Genomic DNA, 26,982 nt, shown 5'->3' on the forward strand with positions numbered 1-26,982 from the left:
TGTTCAAGTCTGCGTTCTTCATCGATCATCTCATTCATTTTGGAAATAGAAGTTTCCACGCAGCGCATGAATTGTCATGATCCTCAAGAGGAGGCGTCTCGTAATCATCAAATGATAAATGGCAAGTAAATTATATTGTGGAAAATTAAAGATTTCAAATAAACCTATTTAAAGTGTATGCGCACATAACTAATTTAAAAAACGAAGAAATATCTCGGTAATTTCCTGAAACATATTTTACTTCCGGCTAATAATGTTGAATGAAATAAAAATGAAGAAATATATGTCGGCATCATTGTTGACGTTTTTGTGACGACTGTCATCAAACGAAAAAGTAATATATGTTAACTGAAAAGCAAAAGCGAAATTTTTATATATATCGACACGTTGCCGTCGGTGTCATGTTGGGCGGTGTATGATACACCATGACGCGATTTTAAAAAATATATCTCTGCATTTTCCCGCGTGTGTGGAATGTTCTCAATTATTGCTGACACCGAGTCCAAAACCATCGATAAAAATGAAATCATATGGTGAGTTAGATTGGAGATAAAGGCGTGAGAGAGACTCAATGGCCTTGAAGTTACAGGCGTTTGAGAATTCATTTCGTTCTATAAACGGCAACTTTCATTGGATTTTCTTCCCGTTTTTTTTCAACCGAGTCTAAAACTATGTTAGCGACTGTGAAAAATGAAATGATATATCGAATTTAATTTGAAATAAAACTGGGAGAGAGAGCAAGACACCACGGGCCTACAAAACAGGCCTCAAAGCTATGCGAGTTAATAAAATGGTGGATATTTGTTTATAATTATATGAAGCCACTCCCAGAATGGGTGGAGCTATGGGTGGAGCTACTCTGCAAACCGAGTAAGCCACACCCCGGACAGACGCCCAACAGACAGACAGACAGACAGAATCATCTACAGCTATTATAATATACTAGCGGGGTCACCCGTGGGAATCCCACGGGCATGGATGTGTGTGACATTTCGACATATTGAGTTATATGCTGCACATTCATTTTTACAAAATGGTTACTGGCAAGTCATCAGATCCAGAAATGGTGTGAATTTAGTTATTTCACATAATATGTGACCCCTCACTCCTCTCCACCTGACACTCTCCTGTCTCCACCTGACACTCTCCTGTCTCCACCTGACACTCTCCTCTCTCCACCTAGCACTCCTCTCCTCTCCAAACCCTCACATCCCTCTCCTTTCCAATCCCTCACCTCTCCAATCCCTCACACTCCTCTCCTCTGCAATCCTTCACACGCCTCTCCAATCGCGCCTCACACTCCTCTCCAATCGCGCCTCACACTCCTCTCCAATCGCGCCTCACACTCCTCTCCAATCGTGCCTCACACTCCTCTCCAATCGTGCCTCACACTCCCCTCCAATCACTCCTCTCCAATCGTGCCTCACACTCCTCTCCAATCGTGCCTCACACTCCTCTCCAATCGTGCCTCACACTCCTCTCCAATCGCGCCTCACACTCCTCTCCAATCGCGCCTCACTCGCCTCTCCAATCGGCTTTCCCCGTCTCGTTTCGCTCCTTTTTCTCCCGTCTCGTTCTTTTTCTTGCTCCAAATCGGCCCGTCGGAATCGGAAATCGGCCCGTCTCGCCCGTCGGCCCGTCGGAATCGGAAATCGGCCCGTCTTGCTTTTGTGCTTGTGCGTAAATAAATTGTGTTCATGACACCATTTCTGGTGTTGGGCTAGCGGCTAGGGTGCCGGCTTAGGATCCTGGGTTCGAATCTCGGTCGATCGCCGAATTAATGCCAGGGGGGTTGACTCAGCCTGTCATCCTTCCGAGGTCGGCTAATTGAGTACCAGTTCACTGGTAATTCCCTGTTTGTCGTTGAAGGCGGCAAAAAGGGTTGGCGTCAGGAAGGGCATCCGGCCGTAAAACATTGCTTCAAAAAGGGGACAAAAAAACAACAACTACCACGGTCCCCGAAAAGGCCAACCCCCGCTTTGCGGGGAAAAATGGCCTCTAAACGGTGGTTTTTACACCATTTCTGGATCTGATGACTTGCCAGTAACCATTTTGTAAAAATGAATGTGCAGCATCTAACTCAATATGTCGAAATGTCACACACATCCATGCCCGTGGGATTCCCACGGGTGACCCCGCAAGTTTGCATTGACGTTCGTCGATGGACTCGTTCGCCCGTCTCATTCGTTTTCTTGCTGCATCCTGTTCAAGTCTGCGTTCTTCATCGATCGTCTCATTCATTTTGGAAATAGAAGTTTCCACGCAGCGCATGAATTGTCACGATCCTCAAGAGGAATTTGTCTCGTAATCATCAAATGATAAATGGCAAGTAAATTATATTGTGGAAAATTAAAGATTTCAAATAAACCTATTTAAAGTGTATTCGCACATAACTAATTTTAAAAAACGAAGAAATATCTCTCGGTAATTTCCTGAAACATATTTTACTTCCGGCTAATAATGTTGAATTAAATAAAAACGAAGAAATATATGTCGGCATCATTGTTGACGTTTTTGTGACGACTGTCATCAAACGAAAAAGTAATATATCTTAACGGAAAAGCAAAAGCGAATTTTTAATATATATCGACACGTTGCCGTCGGTGTCATGTTGGGCGGTGTATGATACACCATGACGCGATTTTTAAAAATATATCTCTGCATTTTCCCGCGTGTGTGGAATGTTCTCAATTATTGCTGACACCGAGTCCAAAACCATCGAGAAAAATGAAATCATATGGTGAGTTAGATTGGAGATAAAGGCGTGAGAGAGACTCAATGGCCTTGAAGTTGAAGTTACAGGCGTTTGAGAATTCATTTCGTTCTATAAACGGCAACTTTCATTGGATTTCCTTCCCGTTTTTTTTCAACCGAGTCGAAAACTATGTTAGCGACTGTGAAAAATGAAATGATATATCGAATTTTTAATATGTATCGACACGTTGCCGTCGGTGTCATGTTAGGCGGTGTATGATACACCATGACGCGATTTTAAAAAACATATCTGCATTTTCCCGCGTGTGTGGAATGTTCTCAATTATTGCTGACACCGACTCTAAAACCATCGATAAAAATGAAATCATATGGTGAGTTAGATTGGAGATAAAGGCGTGAGAGAGACTCAATGGCCTTGAAGTTACAGGCATTTGAGAATTCATTTCGTTCTCTAAACGGCAACTTTCATCGGATTTTCTTCTCGTTTTTTTTCAACCGAGTCTAAAACTATGTTAGCGACTGTGAAAAATGAAATGATATATCGAATTTAAAATAGATATCGACACATTGCCGTCGGTGTCATGTTGGGCGGTGTATGATACACCATGACGCGATTTTAAAAAATATATCTCTGCATTTTCCCGCGTGTGTGGAATGTTTGTGGAAAATTAAAGATTTCAAATAAACCTATTTAAAGTGTATGCGCACATAACTAATAAAAAAAACGAAGAAATATCTCTCGGTAATTTCCTGAAACATATTTTACTTCCGGCTAATATGTTGAATGAAATAAAAACGAAGAAATATATGTCGGCATCATTGTTGACGTTTTTGTGACGACTATCATCAAACGAAATAGTAATATATCATAACGGAAAAGCAAAAGCGAATTTTTAATATATATCGACACATTGCGGCGGTGTCATGTTGGGCGGTGTATGATACACCATGACGCGATTTTAAAAAATATATCTCTGCATTTTCCCGCGTGTGTGGATTGTTCTCAATTATTGCTGACACCGAGTCTAAAAGTAAAACCATCGATAAAAATGAAATCATATGGTGAGTTAGATTGGAGATAAAGGCGTGAGAGAGACTCAATGGCCTTGAAGTTACAGGCCTTTGAGAATTCATTTCGTTCTATAAACGGCAACTTTCATCGGATTTTCTTCCCGTTTTTTTTCAACCGAGTCTAAAACTATGTTAGCGACTGTGAAAAATGAAATGATTTATCGGATTTGATTTGAAATAAAACTGGGGGAGAGCAAGACACCACGGGCCTACAAAACAGGACTCAAAGCTATGCGAGTTAATAAAATGGTGGATATTTGTTTATAGCCACTCCCAGAATGGGTGGAGCTATGGGTGGAGCTACTCTGCAAACCGAGTAAGCCACACCCCGGACAGACACCCAACAGATAGACAGACAGACAGACAGAATCATCTACGGCTATTATAATATAGATTCCTATGCAGCCTATGGCTGCTTGGCAGCATCATTTTCTGGGAGTGTGGCTGGGCCGCTGATTCAATGCCCCCGTTACCAGTAAGATGGCACTCATTTTGCCGAGCTCGGAAGGATGACAGGCTGAGTCGACCCACCTGTTGTTGATTTAACGGCTAGACAGACAGGGGCTTGTCTTGCGCCAGCCACCTTAACCGTTGAACCAAGACCAGGCTAAATGTCAGCTTGGAAGAGAGAAAGTGCATTTCGAGCTCGGATTCCGATACAGTATCCATCATCATTAGCAACTCTGATCGTTCTCGGTATGTTGAAACTGATCAGTGGAATTTTAAAGAATCTATTGGAGACACAATTAGTGATGGAAACACTTTCGGCGGAGTTATGGAGACACTTTCGGGGGAGCTATGGAGACTTATCGTTTCGAGCCTTATGCGAGCGATTGAGACAAACATGGCGAACAATGGAAGTGTTAGCGAAGATGAAAACGCCAGTCACATGTTCACTACAGATTGGTAGGTTTTGTTTTTCCGTTCAGTTGACCGTCCATGAGAGACTCGCGGTCCCCCTGTGCTGTCTTTCCCTCACGGTCCCCCTGTATTGTCTTTCCCTCGCAGTCCCCCTGTGCTGTCTTTCCCTCGCGGTCCCCCTGTGCTGTCTTTCCCTCACGGTCCCCCTGTACTGTCTTTCCCTCACGGTCCCCCTGTGCTCTCTTTCCCTCGCGGTCCCCCTGTGCTGTCTTTCCCTCGCGGTCCCCCTGTGCTGTCTTTCCCTCACGGTCCCCCTGTGCTGTCTTTCCCTCACGGTCCCCCTGTGCTGTCTTTCCCTCGTGGTCCCCCTGTGCTGTCTTTCCTTCGCGGTCCCCCTGTGCTGTCTTTCCCTCACGGTCCCCCTGTGCTGTCTTTCCCTCGCGGTCCCCCTGTACTGTCTTTCCCTCACGGTCCCCTTGTGCTGTCTTTCCCTCGCGGTCCCCCTGTGCTGTCTTTCCCTCGCGGTCCCCCTGTACTGTCTTTCCCTCACGGTCCCCCTGTACTGTCTTTCCCTCACGGTCCCCCTGTGCTGTCTTTCCCTCGCGGTCCCCCTGTGCTGTCTTTCCCTCACGGTCCCCCTGTACTGTCTTTCCCTCGCGGTCCCCCTGTGCTGTCTTTCCCTCGCGGTCCCCCTATACTGTCTTTCCCTCACGGTCCCCCTGTGCTGTCTTTCCCTCACGGCCCCCCTGTGCTGTCTTTCCCTCACGGTCCCCCTGTGCTGTCTTTCCCTCGCGGTCCCCCTGTGCTGTCTTTCCCTCGCGGTCCCCCTGTGCTGTCTTTCCCTCACGGTCCCCCTGTGCTGTCTTTCCCTCGTGGTCCCCCTGTACTGTCTTTCCCTCGTGGCCCCCCTGTACTGTCTTTCCCTCGCGGTCCCCCTGTGCTGTCTTTCCCTCACGGTCCCCCTGTGCTGTCTTTCCCTCGCGGTCCCCCTGTGCTGTCTTTCCCTCACTGTCCCCCTATACTGTCTTTCCCTCACGGTCCACCTGTGCTGTCTTTCCCTCGCGGTCCCCCTGTGCTGTCTTTCCCTCGCGGTCCCCCTGTGCTGTCTTTCCCTCGCGGTCCCCCTGTGCTGTCTTTCCCTCACGGTCCCCCTATACTGTCTTTCCCTCGCGGTCCCCCTGTGCTGTCTTTCCCTCACGGTCCCCCTGTACTGTCTTTCCCTCGCGGTCCCCCTGTGCTGTCTTTCCCTCGCGGTCCCCCTGTGCTGTCTTTCCCGCACGGTCCCCCTGTGCTGTCTTTCCTGCACGGTCCCCCTGTGCTGTCTTTCCCTCGCGGTCCCCCTGTGCTGTCTTTCCCTCACGGTCCCCCTGTGCTGTCTTTCCCTCGTGGTCCCCCTGTGCTGTCTTTCCCTCGCGGTCCCCCTGTGCTGTCTTTCCCTCACGGTCCCCCTGTGCTGTCTTTCCCTCGCGGTCCCCCTGTGCTGTCTTTCCCTCACGGTCCCCCTGTGCTGTCTTTCCCTCACGGTCCCCCTGTGCTGTCTTTCCCTCGCGGTCCCCCTGTGCTGTCTTTCCCTCACAGTTCCCCTGTGCTGTCTTTCCCTCACGGTCCCCCTGTGCTGTCTTTCCCTCGCGGTCCCCCTGTGCTGTCTTTCCCTCGCGGCCCCCCTGTACTGTCTTTCCCTCGTGGCCCCCCTGTACTGTCTTTCCCTCGCGGTCCCCCTGTGCTGTCTTTCCCTCACGGTCCCCCTGTGCTGTCTTTCCCTCGTGGTGTCCTGTGCTGTCTTTCCCTCGTGGTCCCCCTGTGCTGTCTTTCCCTCACGGTTCCCCTGTGCTGTCTTTCCCTCACGGTTCCCCTGTGCTGTCTTTCCCTCGCGGTCCCCCTGTGCTGTCTTTCCCTCGCGGTCCCCCTGTGCAGTCTTTCTCTCGCGGTTCCCCTGTGCTGTCTTTCCCTCACGGTCCCCCTGTGCTGTCTTTCCCTCGCGGTCCCCCTGTGCTGTCTTTCCCTCGCGGTCCTCCTGTGCTGTCTTTCCCTCGCGGTTGTCAGCTCTTTCACGAGCCTCGATTCAGTATGTAAAAAAAAAAAAATCAGTTATATTACTCAAGAAGAAATGCGGAACAGACACGGCATGGACACCGCCCAGAAAATGGGTGACGAATGCTTTATCACACCATCACAGGTCGCCGGCAGGCCAACACAGGTGTTTGATTCACTGCTCAAATTGCCTGTGCACATGTGCTGGTAGCAGGGTAGAGATGGTCTTACAGTTTCGAGCGACAGTTTTCTCCAACTTAATCGTGGGGATGGCATCCTCTCTCTCAATTGTGACATAACCACAAGATCTAGCCATCTTTGTTGTTTCATAACGATGCTCTGTAAAATGTTCCGAGCACAAAAGCGAATGTTTTGTCGGCCCGATCCACACTCGGGTATTTCGGACAAACCTCATTCAATGTCTGCCAAACTCGGGGTCTTTCAGCCATTGGTGAAGCAGGAAAGCACCTCGGTTTGTATTACTACAACCACCAGGGACGCATCGACTTGGCGTATTTGTTGAAAATCTAAAATTATTCGCCGTTTGAGTTGAATTGTATGGCGATCTAACCCGTAGACAGTACAAATATGACAGTCAACTACTGAGTGTGACGTCACGGCTAATCATGAAGAAGATTTCGACTTTCAATTCCAAAATTCCCTACTTTGTAAATTGCAAATCACAAAAAGATGCATCTATTTTGTAGGGTATCAAGGGATACATTAGTCTTGAGGTGGTCTGAGCATTTCGGTTCCTATTTAAGGTGTCCCACCATGAGGGGACTGCATTGTCCAATTTAGAAGATATTTAATTGATATATGTGGGAAAATTAATCTAATTTAGAAGATGGTTTGAGGTAAGGTGTCTAGTCCCATCTGTTCACCTGTGTCAAATCTGGCGTGGCCGGGAAAGAGAAAGGGAAGGCTACACAGCATGTTTAGCTATACCTCCCAGCTACAGAGGGATGAGATTTGCCGCAGCTGACCTCAGTGCGAGAACCCCTGAATATTGATTTGTGTGGGCCCTGGGGCAGAGAGATGCCGGTGTCACGTGTGTTACGTGGAAGGGGGGGGGGGGGGGATTCATGTTGTTTGTTGCATGTGATGCTGAGGAGCCAGAGTATGAAATTTATAGACGGGGAAGATCTTAATATGTGGGTGTGAACACCTCGTGGTAGGTGGGGCTAGTAGTCGAGAACTTCTCATGAGAGAGGCACACGCACATCTGTCTGGCCATCACACGTCTGTCTGGCCAGTATGTTTTGGCCATGATGGCGTAATGTGCCGTGGAGGCGGAAGTGCCATATACTTTCTTTTTTTTTTTAATAGGCGCCGCCCCTGTGGGCGGGACGGGAGAGCAGGGACTCCACCCAGGGGGAGGAGAACGAGAGAGACCATGCTTGTATGAGGAGGAGAACCGGAGAGAGACCTCGCTTAAGGAAGGAGGACGGAGAGACCTGGTTATAAAGAAGAAGAGGCCTCGTTCAGAGAGGAGAGCACAAAAGCCTTGGAAGCCGTGTGGAAGGAGGCCTTGCTTAAAGGACAGATGGGCCCACAAGGCCTGGTGAAGGATTTATATCATCGCTGGCATTCTACACCAAGCACCATCTTCATTGTGCTCGCTTTGGCTTTGGAGAGTTATCGTCCCACGCCTGGTCCCCGAAGCGATATATTTTGAGCCTGGTGTTCACCCTATGCACCAGATAAGGGAAGTCTCGCCTACAATTGTTTTGTTGGATGAGTGTGATCTGTGGCGCTTAGTGGGTTAGGAATTGTTTTATTTTCAATCATTGTACATACAAGTTTGAATATCCCATTTACCTCTTTGTGTCAATTTGACCCGCCTGGGTCGTTCAGTCTTTCTTTATAGCGTCTTGTTACCCTCTTCTCTGTTTACTCTATAAATAAATCCTTTAAAAGGTAAGAAACATGTTTCAGCTATCTGTTTCCGTGTCCATGTGCCGCCATTATTTCGGCCTAATTGAAGCTCCTTGGTGAACAGTGAAGTTAGAGTTAATTAAATTAACGCAGTGAAATAAAAGATCGTTCGGCCAATCTACCGAGTCTAACTTGGCGCTGAGGTTCCTGCTCTAATGGGGGCTTCAGACGTGACATCCCATGGTTAGTTGTTGACCTTGAGGGGTGGCAGACTCGCAGCTGGTCAGGGGATGGCTATAAAACTCTGGTCCAACAGGAAATTGTCTCTCTTGGAAGTTCTAGCCTGGGGCCGACAGACCGTCCACTCGTAAACACTCTCTCTCTTCTCGTCTCTGGCCTCTTGCCTCCGCAACTCGTTCTTACGGCTGTTACAGCTCATGGAATCTGTTCCGCTCTTGTATTGCATGGTCTATGTTTGAGTACTCCAGTAACTTGCGGATCCATCATCCCGTACCTTTTTTATCTCTCTTGATTGGTTTGAATGGTTGATTGTTGTGTGTGTATTTGGTGCTACGGCTGGATTCAGTTTTCTTGTGTTGTTTTTCTTTTATAGTTTGTGTCTGTTGATTGGGATTCTGTTAACATGTCGTGTATGAGTACAGTATTTATTCAGTTCTTCGAGACTGTGCGCCATGTGTTACTGTTATTTTGCCAGACCGAAGTTTGGGTTGATTTATATCTCCTGGAGGGCTAAAAGTATTATTGATTCTGGTTTTTGACCAGCGTAGTGCTAAACATACCAAGGTTTGGACCGATGTTACCACTTGCCGTCGGTTTGTGGAAAAACAGCCACAATCCATATATCCTTGGTTGAATTCATCAAGAAACTTCTCCACCTTCTCAGGTGCAAGAGAGAGAGAGTCCAGGAGCAGTTGGATATGACTGGGAAGAGTGGGTACTGATAGTGAGGGGTTGGGGACACAATAAGTGGAAGGAAAAACACAGACTTGAGGCATTCGGCCTTCTCACGAGCAGAGTCGGCTGTGGTGCCATTTGAAGAGAGAGAAAGGATGGAAGGGGAGCATGCTCCAGACAGACTTAACCAGGTTTTAGAGGAAGGAGACAAATTTGAAAGTTTATTCGTGAGGTTGGACAGATTAGTCTGGGATCCGAGACCTCAAAATTTTATTTTGAAGTGACACCCCTACTATAAAATGTTTGACCCCTAGATAATGTCTGTGGGGGTGTTAGCCACCAGAAAAGTGACTTTAGCAAGGTAGTTTGGATTGCGCGAATTCTGTAGGGACATTTTTAAACTTGGGGCGTCAACTGTAAAAAAGCAAGAAATTTAGGGGTAGGGGAAATTCAATTGACCATATATCCCATAATACAGGGGTGAGTGCAACAAATTACCACTCATTCTTTTTGTTATAAAGTTGGCTTTTATATGAAACATGATTCAACGTGATTGGACCATCCATGAGGTCAGCAGAGGTCAAAAGGTCACGGAAAGTGGGTTAAGCTAAAAGTTTATCTCCTTTAGTAAATAAAATCACATTTTTCCTACTTCAAGCTCAATATAGCCAAACTTTTACACCCAAAATATGTTGTTTGTACCCCTCATGTTTTTGGGAAAGAAATGCCCCAACTGAACTTAACTTACTGGCATGTATGTCACTTTAGATTTGCATAACTTTTAAAAAATCACCAAAATCTGGCATTCACACTATCTATTTGCACGGTACTCTTCAACATGTTTTAAAACGACAGGTCATACCACATACTGTCTGGAAAAGTGTCATTACCTCTATTTACTCATCATCATCACCGTCATCAGTCAGAAGCCGTCCACATTTTTCTCTGTCGCCATTGCAGGCACATGCAATGATGCATGGTACTCCAGCTTTCGCACAAGGGCAATTCCTCAGGCAGTTCGGTTTCTTCTTACATTTGCAGTACTTCAACTTCGCAGCAGAAGGCTTTGATGGCTTGCTCTTCATGACAGGAATTAACCTGTCACCATCCACACTCCTGCCATACTCTTCAGGTGGAAGAAGCACTGGATTGCTGAGTGAAGCTTGCTTGTATAAGCTGATCTGACAAAGGCTCCTGAGAACGTGGAAGTGAAAAGCATCTTCTGTTGGAGGAAGGGAGCGCAGATCTAGTTTGCTAGATGCAAACAAGTAGGCGCGGAGCTTATCCAGGGATGAATACCCTGGCTTGCCGTAGAGATCACAAAAGAAGCTTCGTGCTTCAGTTATCACCTGATCATGTGCAGAAGGTCCGGATTCATGTCGGATGAAATTGGACAACGCTGGCTGTTTGTCAACATGCTGGAGTGCGACTTTCACTGCTCTCTTCTTACCCCGTTTGAAAGGATAGCTCACCGAATCACAACCTGACAGAATGTAGGAGATGATCAGTGTGTCTGTGAGTGCCAATACGTCCTTTCCAACTGCTTTGGCCAACTCATTCACCAAGTCATGGATGGGGAGGAACAGATCATCCTTTTCCACCCATAACTCAACAACGTTTGTCAACCGAGGGAAATGATACATTGACAAGACGATGATATCTGTATCTGTAGCCTGAATGACAACTATGCTGTTGTCACAGCTAGCAATGTGAGCAAAGATTCTGGTGTCCGCCTCCTCGTGGTTAGAGCAGTACAGCTCATCAACATTGGTATGTTCCGTCTGCGTCACACGAGTTGCCTGGGCGTTGACCCCAAGGACCAGGCAGAAGCCATCAGGCCAGGATGACTCCTGGGACCAACGTGAAGCAAGATACGACAGCAGATTGGTCTTGTTACAAGGGTTTGACAGGAATGTGTTCCAATCAGGGATTTTCATGATGTCCGCTGGAACAAACTCTGGCAAGTTGGTATTTGACTCCCCTCTCTGGCGTTCATCCCCTTTTAGACTCTTTAACCCAAAATCATATTGATCGCCCACGAAATGCACTTCAGTGCAATGTCTGGGTTTCATGTTCAAGAGTTTGTTCCTGTACCTTTCCTGAAGTTGGTCAAATGTACTCGAACCAAGTGTGTTGAACCGCTGGATGAATGCCATTGCATCGACTACATAAACTGCTTCAGATGCAGAAGGAGGCAACTCTTTTAACGGTTCCCATGACTCGGCAACCTCTGCCTGTAGAGTGGATAGATAGTTGGATTTGCAACCTTTGCGCATGGAAAATCCATTCTTCTCTGGCTCAAACAACGAGGGAGGGTACTCAAGCCATTCGTAACTAAATGCCTCAGTCCGTGCCTCATCACTCAGGTCCTGTGCGAAACAAAGTGCCCTTGTCACTGCACTCTCCTCTCTGATGACTTCTTTCACAGTGTCCATCTTTTTCTTACTTTTCTTCAGATGCGTGGCGAATGTTTCTATCTTTGGTTGGACAATCTTGTCTGCATTCGTCGTCGTGGCAGCATCCATTGCCTCCAAGCCTAGACGTTTGGCATCTACCAGGGTAGTTGCTGCAATAATCTGACCTGTGGATATGTTCATTAGTTTATCTGTCGCAAGTGAAGGATCGAATGTCAGACTCAAAGTGCTTCAACAATCGCTTTTTCAACCTATCAGTTTTGTAGGGTTTCTTACTGACTACATCCTGTTGTGAGAGAAGTTCCGTAAATCTATTGGTCAGCTGGCCAAGGTGGTAGACATGCTTGTTAATAAGAAGTCCAGGTGAAATTTCTGAAACAAGCATTTGGAAGCCTTTGTCATATTCAGTGACACCTTTACTGTCACATGTCTGTTCCGAAGCTTTACATCATCTGTTCATGAAATTGTTCATACACCTCAAGTGATAGCGGAAATCGTTAGCTATGAGGTCAAGACAATAATCACCATGGCCCTCAATTTTCAAAAGGACCGCCTCATCCCTCAACACCTTTGCCTTATCATGGATTGACTTCTGCCTGTCAACTGTGCTGACTAAAGTTAATGTCCTATCGCCTTTGGAATCGCGTTCCCTTTCACACAGGAAACACACTGCCTTAAAGTCCGTTAAACTCCTCCTGCCCTCCCGTTCACCTGATGTTTCTCCTTGCTCGGCTTTAAACCATTTGGCGGATACTAGATTGTCCAAAGACCGTTTGAGGGTGTAACTACTGCGGCATTTTTCGTGACACATTGGTCCTTTTGAAAGAAATTGGTCCTGATTCTGCAGATCGTCCCACACTCTGCTGTAAACGTCATCCTTCCTTATTTCCACCGCGTTCTTGAATGTCGTGAACCCTCTCTTCGTCAGGTTATACAGAGGTCCCTGATCATCTGTTGTACTTTGGCAGACGATACATTTCGAATCGTCACTTACACTAGAAGAGAGTTTGCGTTTGTTTCCTTTACCAGCTATCAGAGCCACAGGTTCCATCTTTATACGCCAGGGGTCAGCACCTGTAAGAAATAAAAAGACACTCTAAGACTTCATACAATCCACAAATGGAACAAAATTAATAATGTTGTATTCGCATCAGGCGAATCTTCGGGCGAACCTGGTGCCAGGCCAGAATGAAACATATTCCCCACGCCACACAAAACCAATCAACACCATCACGTGTAGTAAATCAGAGTCGACTGTGAAATATATTAGATTCGTAAATATCATGATTTCACAACGTTATAACATTTCAAGATTCAATGAGGAAACTAGTCAAATTTACCTATACTTTTCTCTCGAACGCTAGTAAACCGATAATTGCTTGAATGACAGGAAAACATGTGGAAAATAATCAATGAGGAAACTAGTCAAATTTACTAAGACTTTTCTCTCCAACGCTAGTGAACCGATAAATTGCTTGAATGACAGGAAAATATGTACAAAATATTCCTAACTATATAATGTTCTTATCTAACTATTCTAAGTTCATATTTCGCTCTTACTTTATGGTTTTTGGACGGGAATCAGCATTCCATTCAGCTCCTGACAGAAAAAGGAATATGGCTACCGGTTTCACTTTCGATATGTCATTCAGTGCTTCCACACGGGAATTTCGATATGTCGTTGGTTGAGTGGTAAATAATAATTGACAAGAAGGAAGCTTGCTCCAGCTAGGGAGGCTGAAGATCGATGGTAATCATAAAGATCAGCAAGAGTGAAGCAAGTTGCTGAAACAAATGTAGCATAATAATCACTAGCACCACACAGAAGATGAAAAGCATCAACCACCACAGTAAACCATCACTATTACGATCAATATAGGCCAGAAACAGTAGAGGGATGCAAAGAACATATTGTGACATATACATATGTGAATTATTTGATAAAGGAGCTAAATTTTCAGCTTAACCCACTTTCCATGACCTTTTGACCTCTGCTGACCTCATGGATGGTCCAATCACGTTGAATCATGTTTCATATAAAAGCCAACTTTATAACAAAAAGAATGAGTGGTAATTTGTTGCACTCACCCCTGTATTATGGGATATATGGTCAATTGAATTCCCCCTACCCCTAAATTTCTTGCTTTTTTACAGTTGACGCCCCAAGTTTAAAAACGTCCTTACAGAATTCGCGCAATCCAAACTACCTTGCTAAAGTCACTTTTCTGGTGGCTAACACCCTCACAGACATGACCTAGGGGTCAAACATTTTATAGCAGGGGTGTCACTTCAAAATCACTTTTTTACACATTTCCAGGCCTCGGATCCCAGACTAGATGGTGTTTTCTGGCTCTCCTGAAAGTGGACACACTTGTGGGATTTGTGGACTGATGTGAGGTTTCCTTTGGTTGGATTTGCCTTCCAGGAGTAAAATGCAAGTTGTTTCAAAGAAACTGCCTCACCTATGGGTATGATAACTGAAATCAAGATGCAATGAATCTGTTCATAAGGGAGAGCCGTTACTGTGTGATTAAATGTTTGTTTGTTTTTAATCTGAACTTGTATGAGGTTGAGTCAGTGTCTGAACTTCATCTGCAGGTGCCCAGACCGAAGGCTGCATTTCGATCACAATAAACACCTGCAGCGAGGAGATTATTCAAGCTGTTGCTGAACATGAGACTGACATGGTACTTTATCCCTTTCAAACCGGTGAGAAATGTTCATGTGATTAGTTAGGTTCCACCTTGGCAAAAAGAGAAAACATTGTGTGGTTTTATTGATTTTTCCCCCCAATGAATAAAGATATCACCTTTTTGGATAAAATGAATCGGATGAAGGATTGTTGGGTTTATGGTTTAATTTCTTTTTATTATTATTTTAAAAAAATTTTTTGTATATGCATGAACACAGTCGACTCCACAAAATTATATACCGACATTTTAAATCTAATAATTATAATTGCATATCGACAATTCTCGCCGATTTGGATCCTTTTTGTCCCCCGTCGCACAGCGGAGCGAAAGGGGGACTATGGTTTTCTCCTCCGTCCGTCCTTCCATGCATGCGGGCGTGCGTGCGTGCGTGCGTAAGTGAAGGACCGCATTCGAATTTGGTGTGTGTGTGCAACCCACGTCAAAATCCAAGATGGCCGCCGCCATGTATGTCTGATGTCACCATGTATGTCTGAACCTTGTGAGATGAATATCTTGAAAAATAAGCGAAGTACCAACTTCTAATTTGGTGTGTGGGTGTATCTAGGCACAAGGAAGAACGCTGTTTAAAATTGGGTCGCCACGTCAAAATCCAAGATGGCCGCCGCCATGTATGTCTGAACCTTGTGAGATGAATATCTTGAAAAATAAGCGAAGTACCAACTTCTAATTTGGTGTGTGGGTGTATCTCGGCATATGGAAGAACGCTATTGAAAATTGGGTCGCCACGTCAAAATCCAAGATGGCCGCCACCATATATATGTCTGAACCTTGTGAGCGAAATATATCGAAAAATAAGCAAAGTACCAACTTCTAATCTGGTGTTTGGGTGTATCTAGGCACAAGCAAGAACGCTGTTTAAAATTGGGTCGCCACATCAAAATCCAAGATGGCCGCCGCCATGTATGTCTGAACCTTGTGAGATGAATATCTTGAAAAATAAGCGAAGTACCAACTTCTAATTTGGTGTGTGGGTGTATCTCGGCATAAGGAAGAACGCTATTGAAAATTGGGTCGCCACGTCAAAATCCAAGATGGCCGCCTCCATGTATGTCTGAACCTTGTGAGCGAAATATCATATCATAGCATGTTTTCTGCGTCTTCCACTTTGTCAACTCGCATCACTTCACCGACGGGGGACCTAGGCGTAACGCTTGTTTTAAATTATCTCCACACTTTTTGAAGAAGAAGAAGAGGCTAACCCTGCTCGAGCGGGGAAAATGGCCTCAAAAACGATCATTCATTCATATTCACTTTTTAAAGAAAAAGGGTGGGGGGATATTGCAATCGGATCCATCTGTCTGTTTGTCCATCACGCTATCTCCTCAAACGGTTGTGCAGAAATTCAACAAATTTGGTAGTTCATGATCACCAAATGCAAATGTGTGAGAGCAGTAACATTTTCGGCTCCTGCCCCTGGGGTTGGATCAAAAAGTAAAACACCAAAAAATGCAATTGCAGGCACATTTTTAGCTCGCCTGAAAAATTGTTCCGGAGAGCTTATGGGATGGCGCGTTGTCGGTCCGTAAACAATTGCAACTTCTTCTCCGAACTCCAGTGTGTCACAGTGACCAAACATGGCACAAATGATATTTGGTATGTTGCAGCTCAAGTTTGTTCATGGCATTGAAAGTTTATTCACTACATTAAAAAAAAATCAGGCCCTAAGGGAGTCTATGGGGGTGGGAGGGAAGGTTGCCCCCCAAAATAGGTATTTGCTTTCTTAGAAACTACACATACAGTGCCTATAGAAAGTTTACACCCCCTTTCAAAATTTTCACCTTTTGTTGCCTTCTAGCCTGGAATTAAAATTAATAAAATCAGACTTTTTCCACGTTTATTTACGCATCGTAACTCTCAACTTCCAAGTGAAAAACAAATTCTACAAATTTCAGAAAATTAATTAAAAATACAAAACTGGAATATCTTGGTTGGATAAGTGTCCACCCCCCTTATAATAGCGATTGTAAATTAGCTCAGGTGTAATCAATCCCCTTCAAAATCACACACCAAGTTAATGGGCCTCCACCTGTGTTAAATTGTAGTGATTCTGATTATTTCAGAATCAAATCAGCTGTTCCTGTAGGTTTCCTCTGCTGGGTAGTGCATTTCACAGCAAATACTCAGCCATGAACACCAATGAGCTTTCAAAAGATCTCCAGGATAAAGTTGTGGAGAGGAACAGATCATGGGATGGGTATAAAAATATTTTGCAGGCCTTTAATATCTCTTGGAGCACAGTCAAGGCAATCATTAAGAAGTGGAAGGCTTATGGTACCACCATGACTCTGTCTAGATTAGGCCGTCCCTCCAAACTGGATTACCAATCAAGGAGGAGACTGGTCAGAGAGGTCACCAAGAGGCCAATGGCAACTTTGAAAGAGCTACAGGCCTTTATGGCAAAGACTGGTCACTGTCCATGTGTCAACAATATCCCAAGCACTCCACAAATCTGGCCTGTACGGTAGGGTGGCAAGAAGGAAGCCACTACTCAAAAAGCCCACCTTGAGTCACGTTTGAAGCATGCAAAAAACCACTCTGGGCATTCTGAAGCCATGTGGCAAAAGGTTTTGTGGTCTGCCGAAACCAAGATGGAACTTTTTGGCCTAAATGCAAAACGTTACGTTTGGTGCAAACCCAACACAGCACATCACCCAAATAACACCATCCCTACTATGATGCATGGTGGTGGCAGCATCATGTTATGGGGATGTTTCTCATCAGCAGGGCCTGGGGCTCTTGTATAATGATGTAATAATGTGGGCGGAGGCATATCTGTCGATGTTGCGACGTCGAAGAGTGTCGTTCTTGTTTTTTTTATACGACCTTTAAAATCTTCATTTTATTTCAATTTAATTATATAGTTGAACACTGTCGAACACAAATTGCCTGGTGTTGGCTTAATGCTTAAGGTGGCTGGCTTAAGATCTTGGGGTTTTGAGTTTGAGCCCCTGTCGTGCCATTGAAATAACACCAGGTGGGTTGATACTGCAGCCTGCCATCCTTCCGAGGTCGTCAAAATGAGTACCATCTTACTAGTAATGGGGGCACTGCGTCGGTGGCATAGCCACGTTTCTTAGGAAAATGATGCAACCAGCAGCCATAGGCTGCTTACGAAACGACAACTAAGCTACTCTTCAGCCACCAAGCCAGCAGAAGCAGACCATTTCACCATTTATTTTGATTTCAAAATGTATTGATTGAAATTAGCAAGTCGACTGTACATGTACAGACTTGGCATTTAATATGGAATATTTTTTTGGTGGGGGTGAACTTACTTTTCAAGATGACTTAGAACCAAAAGTTCATTGGAATTATGTTGAAATTATTCTAGATTTTGTTAATGTGACCTTTAAAAGAAACAAAAACCACATTTGACATTTCGAAGCAAATAAATTGATCCTTGAAAGTGATGTAAACTTATATCGAACTCAATTCACGGACAGTACTGTGTTAAACTTCTGTACGTTTTCCAGAAGTATCTCTTTATTTTACACATTAGCCAAAAAAAATTTCAACAAAAACAAAAGCGAAATTTTGACTGGGATTACGGACAGTAAAATTACAGTTCAGTACTTCGTGTAACCACCACGAGCATTCAGGAGAGCACGTACACGTCGAGGCATGCTGTTCACGAGATTTGCCAAGGTTTGGACAGGAACCGCTTGCCATGCAGTGACAATAGTCTGCTGCAATTCATGCACAGAGGTCGGCTGCTGGTCCAAGTTGTCGATTTGACGCGTTAATTCTGCCCACAAGTTCTCTATCGGATTCATACCTGGGGACATGGCAGGGCACTCCATATGCTCCACACCACGGTCAGCAAGAAAGTGTTGGATCATGCGAGCATGATGACGCCGTGCATTGTCATCTTGGAAGACAAAATTTTGACCTATAAAGTCAAAAAACATTGTCAGTTTCACTTTTGTCCTTTGGAATCGTCTGGTAAAGTTTGACTAAGATAGCTGAAGGTGTTCGCGAAATATCGTGCTCACAGATAAACAAACAAACAAAAGAAAAATCACTCATAGAATGACACTTGGCAAAACAGAACAAAGCAGAACGGCATCCTTTTGACATCCTTTTGACATCCTTTTGACCTTTGACATCCGAGAGCATCTTTTCGACCTCAAAAATAATTAGTGGTTGTATTCAGTGACCTGATCTGCAAATCGTCTTCAAAGTTTTAGTTAATCGGATGAAAATTGACAAAATTAGAAAATGACATGAAAATAACGAGAATGCCACTCAGTGGAGCGCATACTCCCACCGTGGGTCAAGTTGGAATAGTGCGATTTCACAAAAGTTTGAGGGAGTAGTTCAGTGACAACACAAGACAAGACAACACAAGACAGACACTGCACAGATATATATATATAGAATATGGAGAAGATAATGTAAAAAAAAACAAGGCAATTTCACTTACATTTTCGGATTCAGCGTTCAATTCTATACAAGTGGAATACTGCTCTCCCCTCTGGGCTGGTGCTCCTGCCTCACACCTAGCTCGTCTTCACGCTGTTGAAACCAAAGCGTTCAGAATCATTGGAATCTCCCGCAATGAAGCTAACTCCAAGGGCCTTTCACTCACTCACCGCAGGCAGGTTGGTGGTCTTTCCGTCTTCTACCGACTCCTCTCTGGCCTTGCCCCCCCCAGCTCTCTCTGGGCTTTGTCCCCCAAATATTCCTACAGGTCGCACAAGATCTGCCTGCAACCCTCTTATGGTTAAACTGCCAAAATCAAGACTTTCTGCTCACCTTCACTCCTCCATTCCTCTTTTCTCCCACCTCTGGAACAAACTCCCTCACTCTCTTCAATCCCACTCCACCCTCCAGGTCTTTAAAACAGCTGTTCACCACCATCTTTATCAAAAGGATAATAAAAGGGAGATCTCGCGAGATCACGGCGAGGTCACGTCTTTTCGAAGCTGCTCCATGCGCTCACGCTTTCGAAGCTAAGTGATATTTCTCAATTGTGTTTTTGTCGAGACTGTATCTATCTTTCGGTGTATGTACCTATAGCGTATCTTTTGGAAAATTTTCGGTGCTAATTTTTCGTACATGTATACACAATCGTCGGTTAATGGTATCGAGTATTCTGCGGCCTAGTACCCGTACTCGTAGGCTTAGACTACCGTACCGTCTCCGACCTTGTGGTTTGTTTTTCTCTCAGCGATTCGTCGAATGCGCTGAAATTATTTTCGTTCTCTGTTTCGTACCAGTCGTTCACCCCGTACCTCCTTGTTTAATATCTGTACTCACAAAAAAAAAAAACCCCAAAAAATATTTCCTTCCCAGGTCTTATTCGTTTATTTGTTGTTCTTTTTGTTCGTTCGTTCTTCGTTCGCGATCACGCGGTTAGAAATGTATAATCTCTCCCCTGAACAACTATTTTCTCTCATATATTATAACACCCTTTTCTTCTTTTCCTACAAAAGGATGCTTTCGTCTTGCTCACCAAATCTATTCATTCCAAAAAATATATATAATACCATCTCTTACAGTTCCTCCTTTCTACATTCCCTAAACTAGCCAGAACTCCATCCCTCCTCCAGTGTCCTCAAACGTATTTTTGACTCGAAGGTCTCAAACTCATTTTGCAAAAAATGTTCGTTTCCCATGAATCATACACTTTTCAAAATCCAATCTCACCCCTCCCCTCCAAATCCTCCCCATCACCCATCCCTTTCAAATCTCCCCCCTTGCCCCTTCCCTCCCCTCCCTCCTAAACTCCTCCCACACCCCTCCCCTCCGAGACTCTCCCTCGCTCCTCCCCTCCTAGACTCCCCTCTCACCCCTCCTCCTCAAAGCATCCTCCCTGCTTCTTCCTCCTTCCAACTTTCACCTTCATCTCCCCAAACCTTCTGCCTTGCTCTTCCCCCTCCTCAAATAACACCTCACTGTGCCTCACCCAATCTCCATCAAACCTTTTGTCCGCCCCATTCTTCCCTTTCTCCAAGCTATTCTGAAATCTCTGACACACCTTCAACAGCTCTCCCTACCTCTTCCTCCTCTTCCACATCTTACCCTACCCCTCCCTCCCCCTGTTCTGGACCCGATGCTCCCCCTTCCTCTTCATTAACGGTATGGACCTCAAACATCCGGGGCCTTCGCTCAAACTTGACTGACCTCTCCATACAGGTTGCTTCTGACAAACCAGATGTGATCTGCTTAACAGAAACTTTCCTCCTTCATGATGTCTCTGATGCCTTGGTATCTCTCCCAGGTTACTCCCTCCTCCGGGATGATAGACCTGAGCCTCGTCCTGGAGGTGGGGTTGCTATCTTTATAAAAAACTCTCTTCCTCACTCGCCCTCCACTGCCCTCTCTCCACCTCACCCCCAGGAATACCTTTGGCTACGGCTTCCCCTTCGCTCCCACCTTTTGTTCATATGTGTGTTGTACCGTCCACCAATCAGCGATGACTCCATCTACATCTCACTGTCTGATAATATGGACCAACTTCTATCTACCCATCCCAACTCTCTCTTCCTCATATGTGGTGATTTCAATTGTCACCATGCCAGTTGGCTGGGTGTGGGTACCTCTCTCACCAGCCATGGCTCTTCAGCAAAGGACTTCTGCGACTCACTGGGACTGACACAATCTGTCAATTTCCCGACCCGGATCTCAGTCAACGGAGCATCTTCTCTTCTGGATTTGGTTATGACAAACTTCCCTGAAAATGTCTGCTGCTCTTCTTCTGCTCCAATCGGCTCATCTGATCATGTGCTTGTCAAAGTGGACATCTCTCTGACCATTCTCAGAGAGCCTCCTCAGCGTCGACGAGTCTGGCATTTCACTCAGGCCAACTGGCACGGTCTTCAAGCAGCCATCAATCATCTGGACTGGTCTCCCATCTCTACCGCCTCTGACATCAACTCATCCTGGGAATTCTTTCAAAGTAAATTGCTCTCTCTCATGCACAGATTTATACCATCTCGTCTTCAGTTGTCATACCCTTCCTCCCGTCCATGGTACACGGAATCTTGTGGTGAGGCTGTTGCCCTGAAACAACTTGCTTTCGTCTCCTGGAAAGCAAATCCAACGGAAGGAAATCTCATTTCCTTTCACAAAGCCCGAAACAAGTGTGTGTCCACCCTCAGGAGAGCCAGGAAACAATATCTCACCATTCTCAAGACCGAACTCTCTTATCTGTCTCCCTCTTCCAAATCCTGGTGGCGTCTGGTCAAATCTGTTTCTGGTGTTTGTTCCCCCTCCATCCCCTCCCTCACCTCAAACGGCTTAACGGCTGACTCCGCACGTGAAAAAGCTGAATGCCTCAACTCTGTGTTTGCCTCTAAATCTTGTGTCCCAAACCCATCCCTCTCTGTACCCACCGTACCCAGTCGTACCCAGCTGCTCCTGGACTCTGTGTCCTTTCCTCCTGACAAGGTGGAAAAGTTTCTGTCAACCCTCGACTCTGATTCTGCAACTGGTCCTGACGGCATCAGCCCACGGGTCCTAAAATCATGTTCTTCTGCTCTTTCACTCCCTCTTTCTGTTCTCTTCACCCTCTCTTTTGCTCAAGGTCATCTGCCATCTGCTTCGAAATCAGCCAACATCACCGCTTTGCACAAAAAAGGTGCAAAAACAGATCCCAGCAACTACAGACCAATCAGCCTTCTCCCAATTATCAGCAAAGTCATGGAATCCATCATTGCTTCAGATATTAAATCTTTCCTCTTCTCCAATGGCTTGATCTCTGATCATCAATTTGGTTTCAGACCTGGTCACTCTACTCTGGACATGCTGCTTCTGCTTTCTCAACAATGGATGGAGGTCCTCAACACCAAACAGGAAATTAGAGCTGTCTCCCTTGACATTTCACGTGCCTTCGATACGGTCTGGCACCCTGCTCTGCTCTCCAAACTCTCCTCCTTTGGTATCCATGGAAATCTCCACGCATGGCTGGCGGACTTCCTCTCTGGTCGTAGTCAACGTGTGGCCCTGAATGGGTTTCTCTCATCTCCTCTTCCTGTTCAGGCTGGAGTTCCCCAAGGTAGTGTTCTGGGCCCTGTGCTTTTTCTGGTCTTCATCAATGATCTCTCTGACTCTCTTGAAAATCCTCTCTATCTCTTTGCTGACGACTCTACTCTCTGTCGCTCCATTCCTCATCCCTCAGATCGGCAGTCTGCAGCCTCCTCACTCTCTGCAGACCTGGACAAAATCACAGACTGGTCAAACAAGTGGAACATGTCTTTCAATCCTGACAAATCTCACACTCTTACAATGTCTCTCCGAAAGGACCGACTGGACAACCCTCCCATCTACTTTCTCAACAATCCTCTCCAAGAAGTTCTGTCGCTCAAGCTTTTGGGTCTCACTATCTGCCATGATCTTTCTTGGGAAAACCACATTTCCAAGCTGGCCTCCAAAGCCAGTCGCCGACTGGGCATCCTCCGTCGTGCGAAGTCCTTCCTTGGCACACCTGAGCTCCTCACCACATACAAGGCTTTCATCCGCAGCTCAATGGAATACTGTTCCCCCCTCTGGGCTGGTGCTCCTGCCTCACACCTTGCTCGGCTTCACGCTGTTGAGGCCAAAGCTTTCAGAATCATTGGAATCTCCTGTGATGTTGTCAACGCCGAGGGCCTTTCACTCACTCACCGCAGGCAGGTTGGTGGTCTTTCTGTCTTCTACCGACTCCTCTCCGGCCTTGCTCCCCCAGCTCTCTCTGTGCTCTGTCCCCCCAATATTCCTTCAGGTCGCACAAGATCTGCCTGCAACCCTCTTATGGTTAAACTGCCAAAGTCTAGGCTCTCTGCTCACCTTCACTCTTTCATTCCCCTTTTCTCCCACCTCTGGAACAAACTCCCCCACTCCCTTCAATCCCACTCCTCCCTCCAGGTCTTTAAAACAGCTGTTCACCACCATCTCTTATCGTCCCCCATCGAAAACCTTGATCTTTTCTACCCCCGGTAATTCACCCCAGAGTCCTTGCAGTGTTCATATGTTTTAATCCTCTCCCACCTCCCCCCAAGTCCTCCCGATGTCCCTGCTCTCAAATGTTGTGTTTGTGTCCTTCCCCCTCTTCCCCCTCTCTTTTGTGTCCTTCCCCCTCTCTCCCCATCTTGTCTGCCGCTCCCCTTGTTTTTTGTGTTTTGTGTGTCGGTTTGTCTTTTTGTGTGATTAATGTTAGCTCTTTCACGAGCCTCGATCTTGTATACAAAAAAAAAAAAAAAAAAAAATCTCTTATCTTCCCCCATCCAAAACCTTGATCTTTTCTACCCCCGCTAATTTCACCCCAAATCCTACACTTTTTTGAAATACCAACTTCTGTCCTGGAAGTCCTTGGTCTCCTTGTGTTTTATACCTCTCCCCCCCCCCCCCCTTCCCACGCCTCCTCCCCCCAGGCCCTCTCCCTCCCGCGCTTCTCCCTGCTCTCAGGTGTTGTGTTTGTGTGCTTCCCCTCCTCTCCCCATCTTGTCTTCCGCTCCCACTTTTTGTATGTTTTGTTTGTCTGGTTGATTTGTTTGTGAAATAAATGTTAGCTCTTTCACGAGCCTCGATTCAGTATAAATAAATAAATAAATAAATATAAATAAAAAAGTTTCCTCGAAAGGCTGCACGAGCAAATGGAAGTAATGTTTCTTCCAGAATGACCCTGTACTTGAACTGGTTCAGGTTTCCATTCAGAACAACCAGGTCAGTTTTGCCCCCTGCATGAAAAGCAGCCCAAACGGTCACCCCACCACCTCCAGCTTGGACTCTTGGCACTATACAATCTTCGTTGTGGGCTTCATGCACTGGTCTGCGCACTCGGACGCGGCCATCTTGACGACAGACCAGAAATCTAGACGTCACTGAAGATCACGTGATTCCAGTGTCCTGGCTGCCATTGACGGTGCTCTCTGGCCGACTGCAATCGGCGCTGGCTGTGTTGTCTGGTCAGGCGTGGCTTTCTCAGGGGACGCCTGGCATGATAGCCTGCTTGAACCAGTCGTTGGTTGACTAGCCTTCTGGATACAGGCACATTTGTCAGTTGCTGCCACTCAGCCCTAAGCCGATTAGCTGACTTGGTACGGCCATTGCAGACTAACCGGTGCAGCTGGCGATCATCTCTCCTTGTGGTTCTGCGTGGACGTCCTGGCCTCGGTATTGGAGTAGGGACACCCCTCTGAGCATTTCGTTTCAGGATCTTTGACACCTGACCTTGAGTGATGCCATACTGCCGAGCAATAGCACGCTGTTTCATGCCAGAATTTCGTAAAGCCACCACTCCATGACAAACAGCATTGTCAAGTTGACGGACCATCTCCAGAGGAAGCGGCAATAACTTTTGTAGACGTGCAGCAGTTGTTTTCCACTAATAAAGAATGCAACAACCCTTATATACCCGATTGTGAAGCCAATCGTCAAATGTACCTGTCCTTACATTTTGTCACGCCACCTGTGATATAATCCTGTTATTGACTTCTTGCTGCGAAAGACAATCGGTGACATGGTTCTTTCAACAAAGACATCAACATGCATTTTAACAACATGCATTTTAAAGGCCATTTTCCCTCCTAGAGCGGGGGTTAGCCTTGCGGTCCCCATGACAATCTTCTCCATTTTGCCCTATTTTCTGCATCTCCCCTTGTTAACCCCCTTGCCCGCATTTCTTCTTCGACCATCTTTAGCCAAGTCTTTCTCGGTCTTCCCCGTCCTCTACTTCCTTCTACATTAATTTCCATCACTCTTCTCAACCAGTCACTTTCATCCTTCCTCAACACATGACCAAACCATCTCAACCTGTTCCTCGTCACAGCATCAATCACAGGCAATATTCACATCATCTTTTGCAATTCATCATTTGTCTTCCTCTCTCTCAAAGATACTCCGCACATCCATCGAACCATTCGCATTTCCTCCCTTTCCAGCCTTCGTTGCTGCTCTACGTTCATTACCCATGTCTCACTCCCATAAATCATAACACTTCTCACATGCAGCATACACCTTTCCCTTCAGCTTCAGCGACACTCTCCTCCTCATCAGCACGCCACTCAGTTCCCGAAACTTCTTCCATGCACATCTCACTCGAGCAACCGTTGCCGAGTCTGATCCACCTTCTCCATTCAGCATGTCTCCGAGGTAGCAAAATGTTTTCACACCTTCCAGCTTCACGCCGTCTCCAAGATCCAACTCAACATTTCCTCCATCTGCAGCTCCCTCTGTACACACCTTACATTTGAATGTAGCTGCCACACTGGTAAATGACCCTCTCAGACCACTACATTTTTGATGAACCCACTCAGCGCACATTGTACATTGAATGGAGTTCACTCCGACACCCTTCCTGCACACAGCACACGGCCACTTCCCAGTTCTTTCTACCTCACCACATGCTTTACCACTTGCCATCACCTTCGTCTTTCCGATATTCACCTTCAGACCTTTTGTCTCCATACATTCCTGCCACTTGTTCATCTTTTCCTTCAGTCCATCCATACTTTCCGCAATCAACACCAGATCATCTGCATACAACAACTCCCACGGTAAACCCTCCTTTACGTTCTGAGCCAGCACCTCCATCACAGCTACAAATAGTAGTGGACTTAGTACCGACCCCTGATGCACTCCCACCTTCACCTCAAACTCACCACTGTTCCCGTCCTTCGTCCTTACAGCTGTGCGCGCTCTTTTGTACATTGCCATCACTACTCTGATCAACCATTCCTCCACTCCTAACTTCCTCAATGCCCATGTCAATACTTTGCGTGGAACCCTATCGAATGCTTTCTCCAGATCAACAAACCCCAAAAACAACTTCTTCCTCTTCTCCATGTACTTCTCCTGCAACTGCCTCACAATGAAAAGTGCATCTGTCGTTGCTCTTCCTGGCATAAATCCAAACTGCATTTCGTCGATCTTCACTTTCTTCCTTATCCTCCTCTCCAACACCCTTTCCAATACCTTCATTCCATGCTCCAATAACTTTATCGCTTGGTACGAGCCACACTCCAGAGGGTCACCTTTCCCCTTGTATATGGGGACGAGGGTACTCAGTTCCCAATCCACTGGAATGCGGCCTTCTTTCACCACCAGATTACAGATCTCTGTCATTCTCTTCACACCCCAACTTCCTGCTGCCTTCAACATATCTCCCACAACTCCCGTCGGCCCTCCCGCTTTTCCACTCTTCATTGCTTTTATCGCTTCCTCAACTTCCTTCTCAGTTATCTTCTCTGCCGGTCCTAAAACTGGGTTACTCTCTATGTTGCCATCCCATTCATTCTCTGTATTCAACAGCATTTCCATATATCTTTTCCATCTTCCTTTAATTCCATCTGGGTCGACAACGATTTGTCCCACTTCATCCTTCAAGCAACTCACCCCCATCACATCACACCTCTCTTTAGCTATGTGCTTTGCAATCCTGAATACTCTTCTCTTCCGAATGA

The 26,982-nt window shown here is 45.9% G+C and overlaps 1 protein-coding gene across 1 annotated transcript in view; it reads left to right on the top strand.

Moving 5' to 3' along the window:
- The window catches only part of LOC137427582 (uncharacterized), a 168,817-nt gene that overhangs the window by 51,998 nt on the left and 89,837 nt on the right, over positions 1-26,982 (top strand). The window contains exon 5 of the mRNA XM_078777284.1: positions 14,484-14,594. Coding sequence (XP_078633410.1) covers positions 14,484-14,594 — 111 coding nt within the window. The remainder of the gene's footprint in view (positions 1-14,483; positions 14,595-26,982) is intronic.

Source organism: Myxine glutinosa, chromosome 5 (assembly GCF_964187855.1).
Source record: "Myxine glutinosa chromosome 5, kmMyxGlut1.1, whole genome shotgun sequence".
Lineage (NCBI taxonomy): Eukaryota > Metazoa > Chordata > Myxini > Myxiniformes > Myxinidae > Myxine > Myxine glutinosa.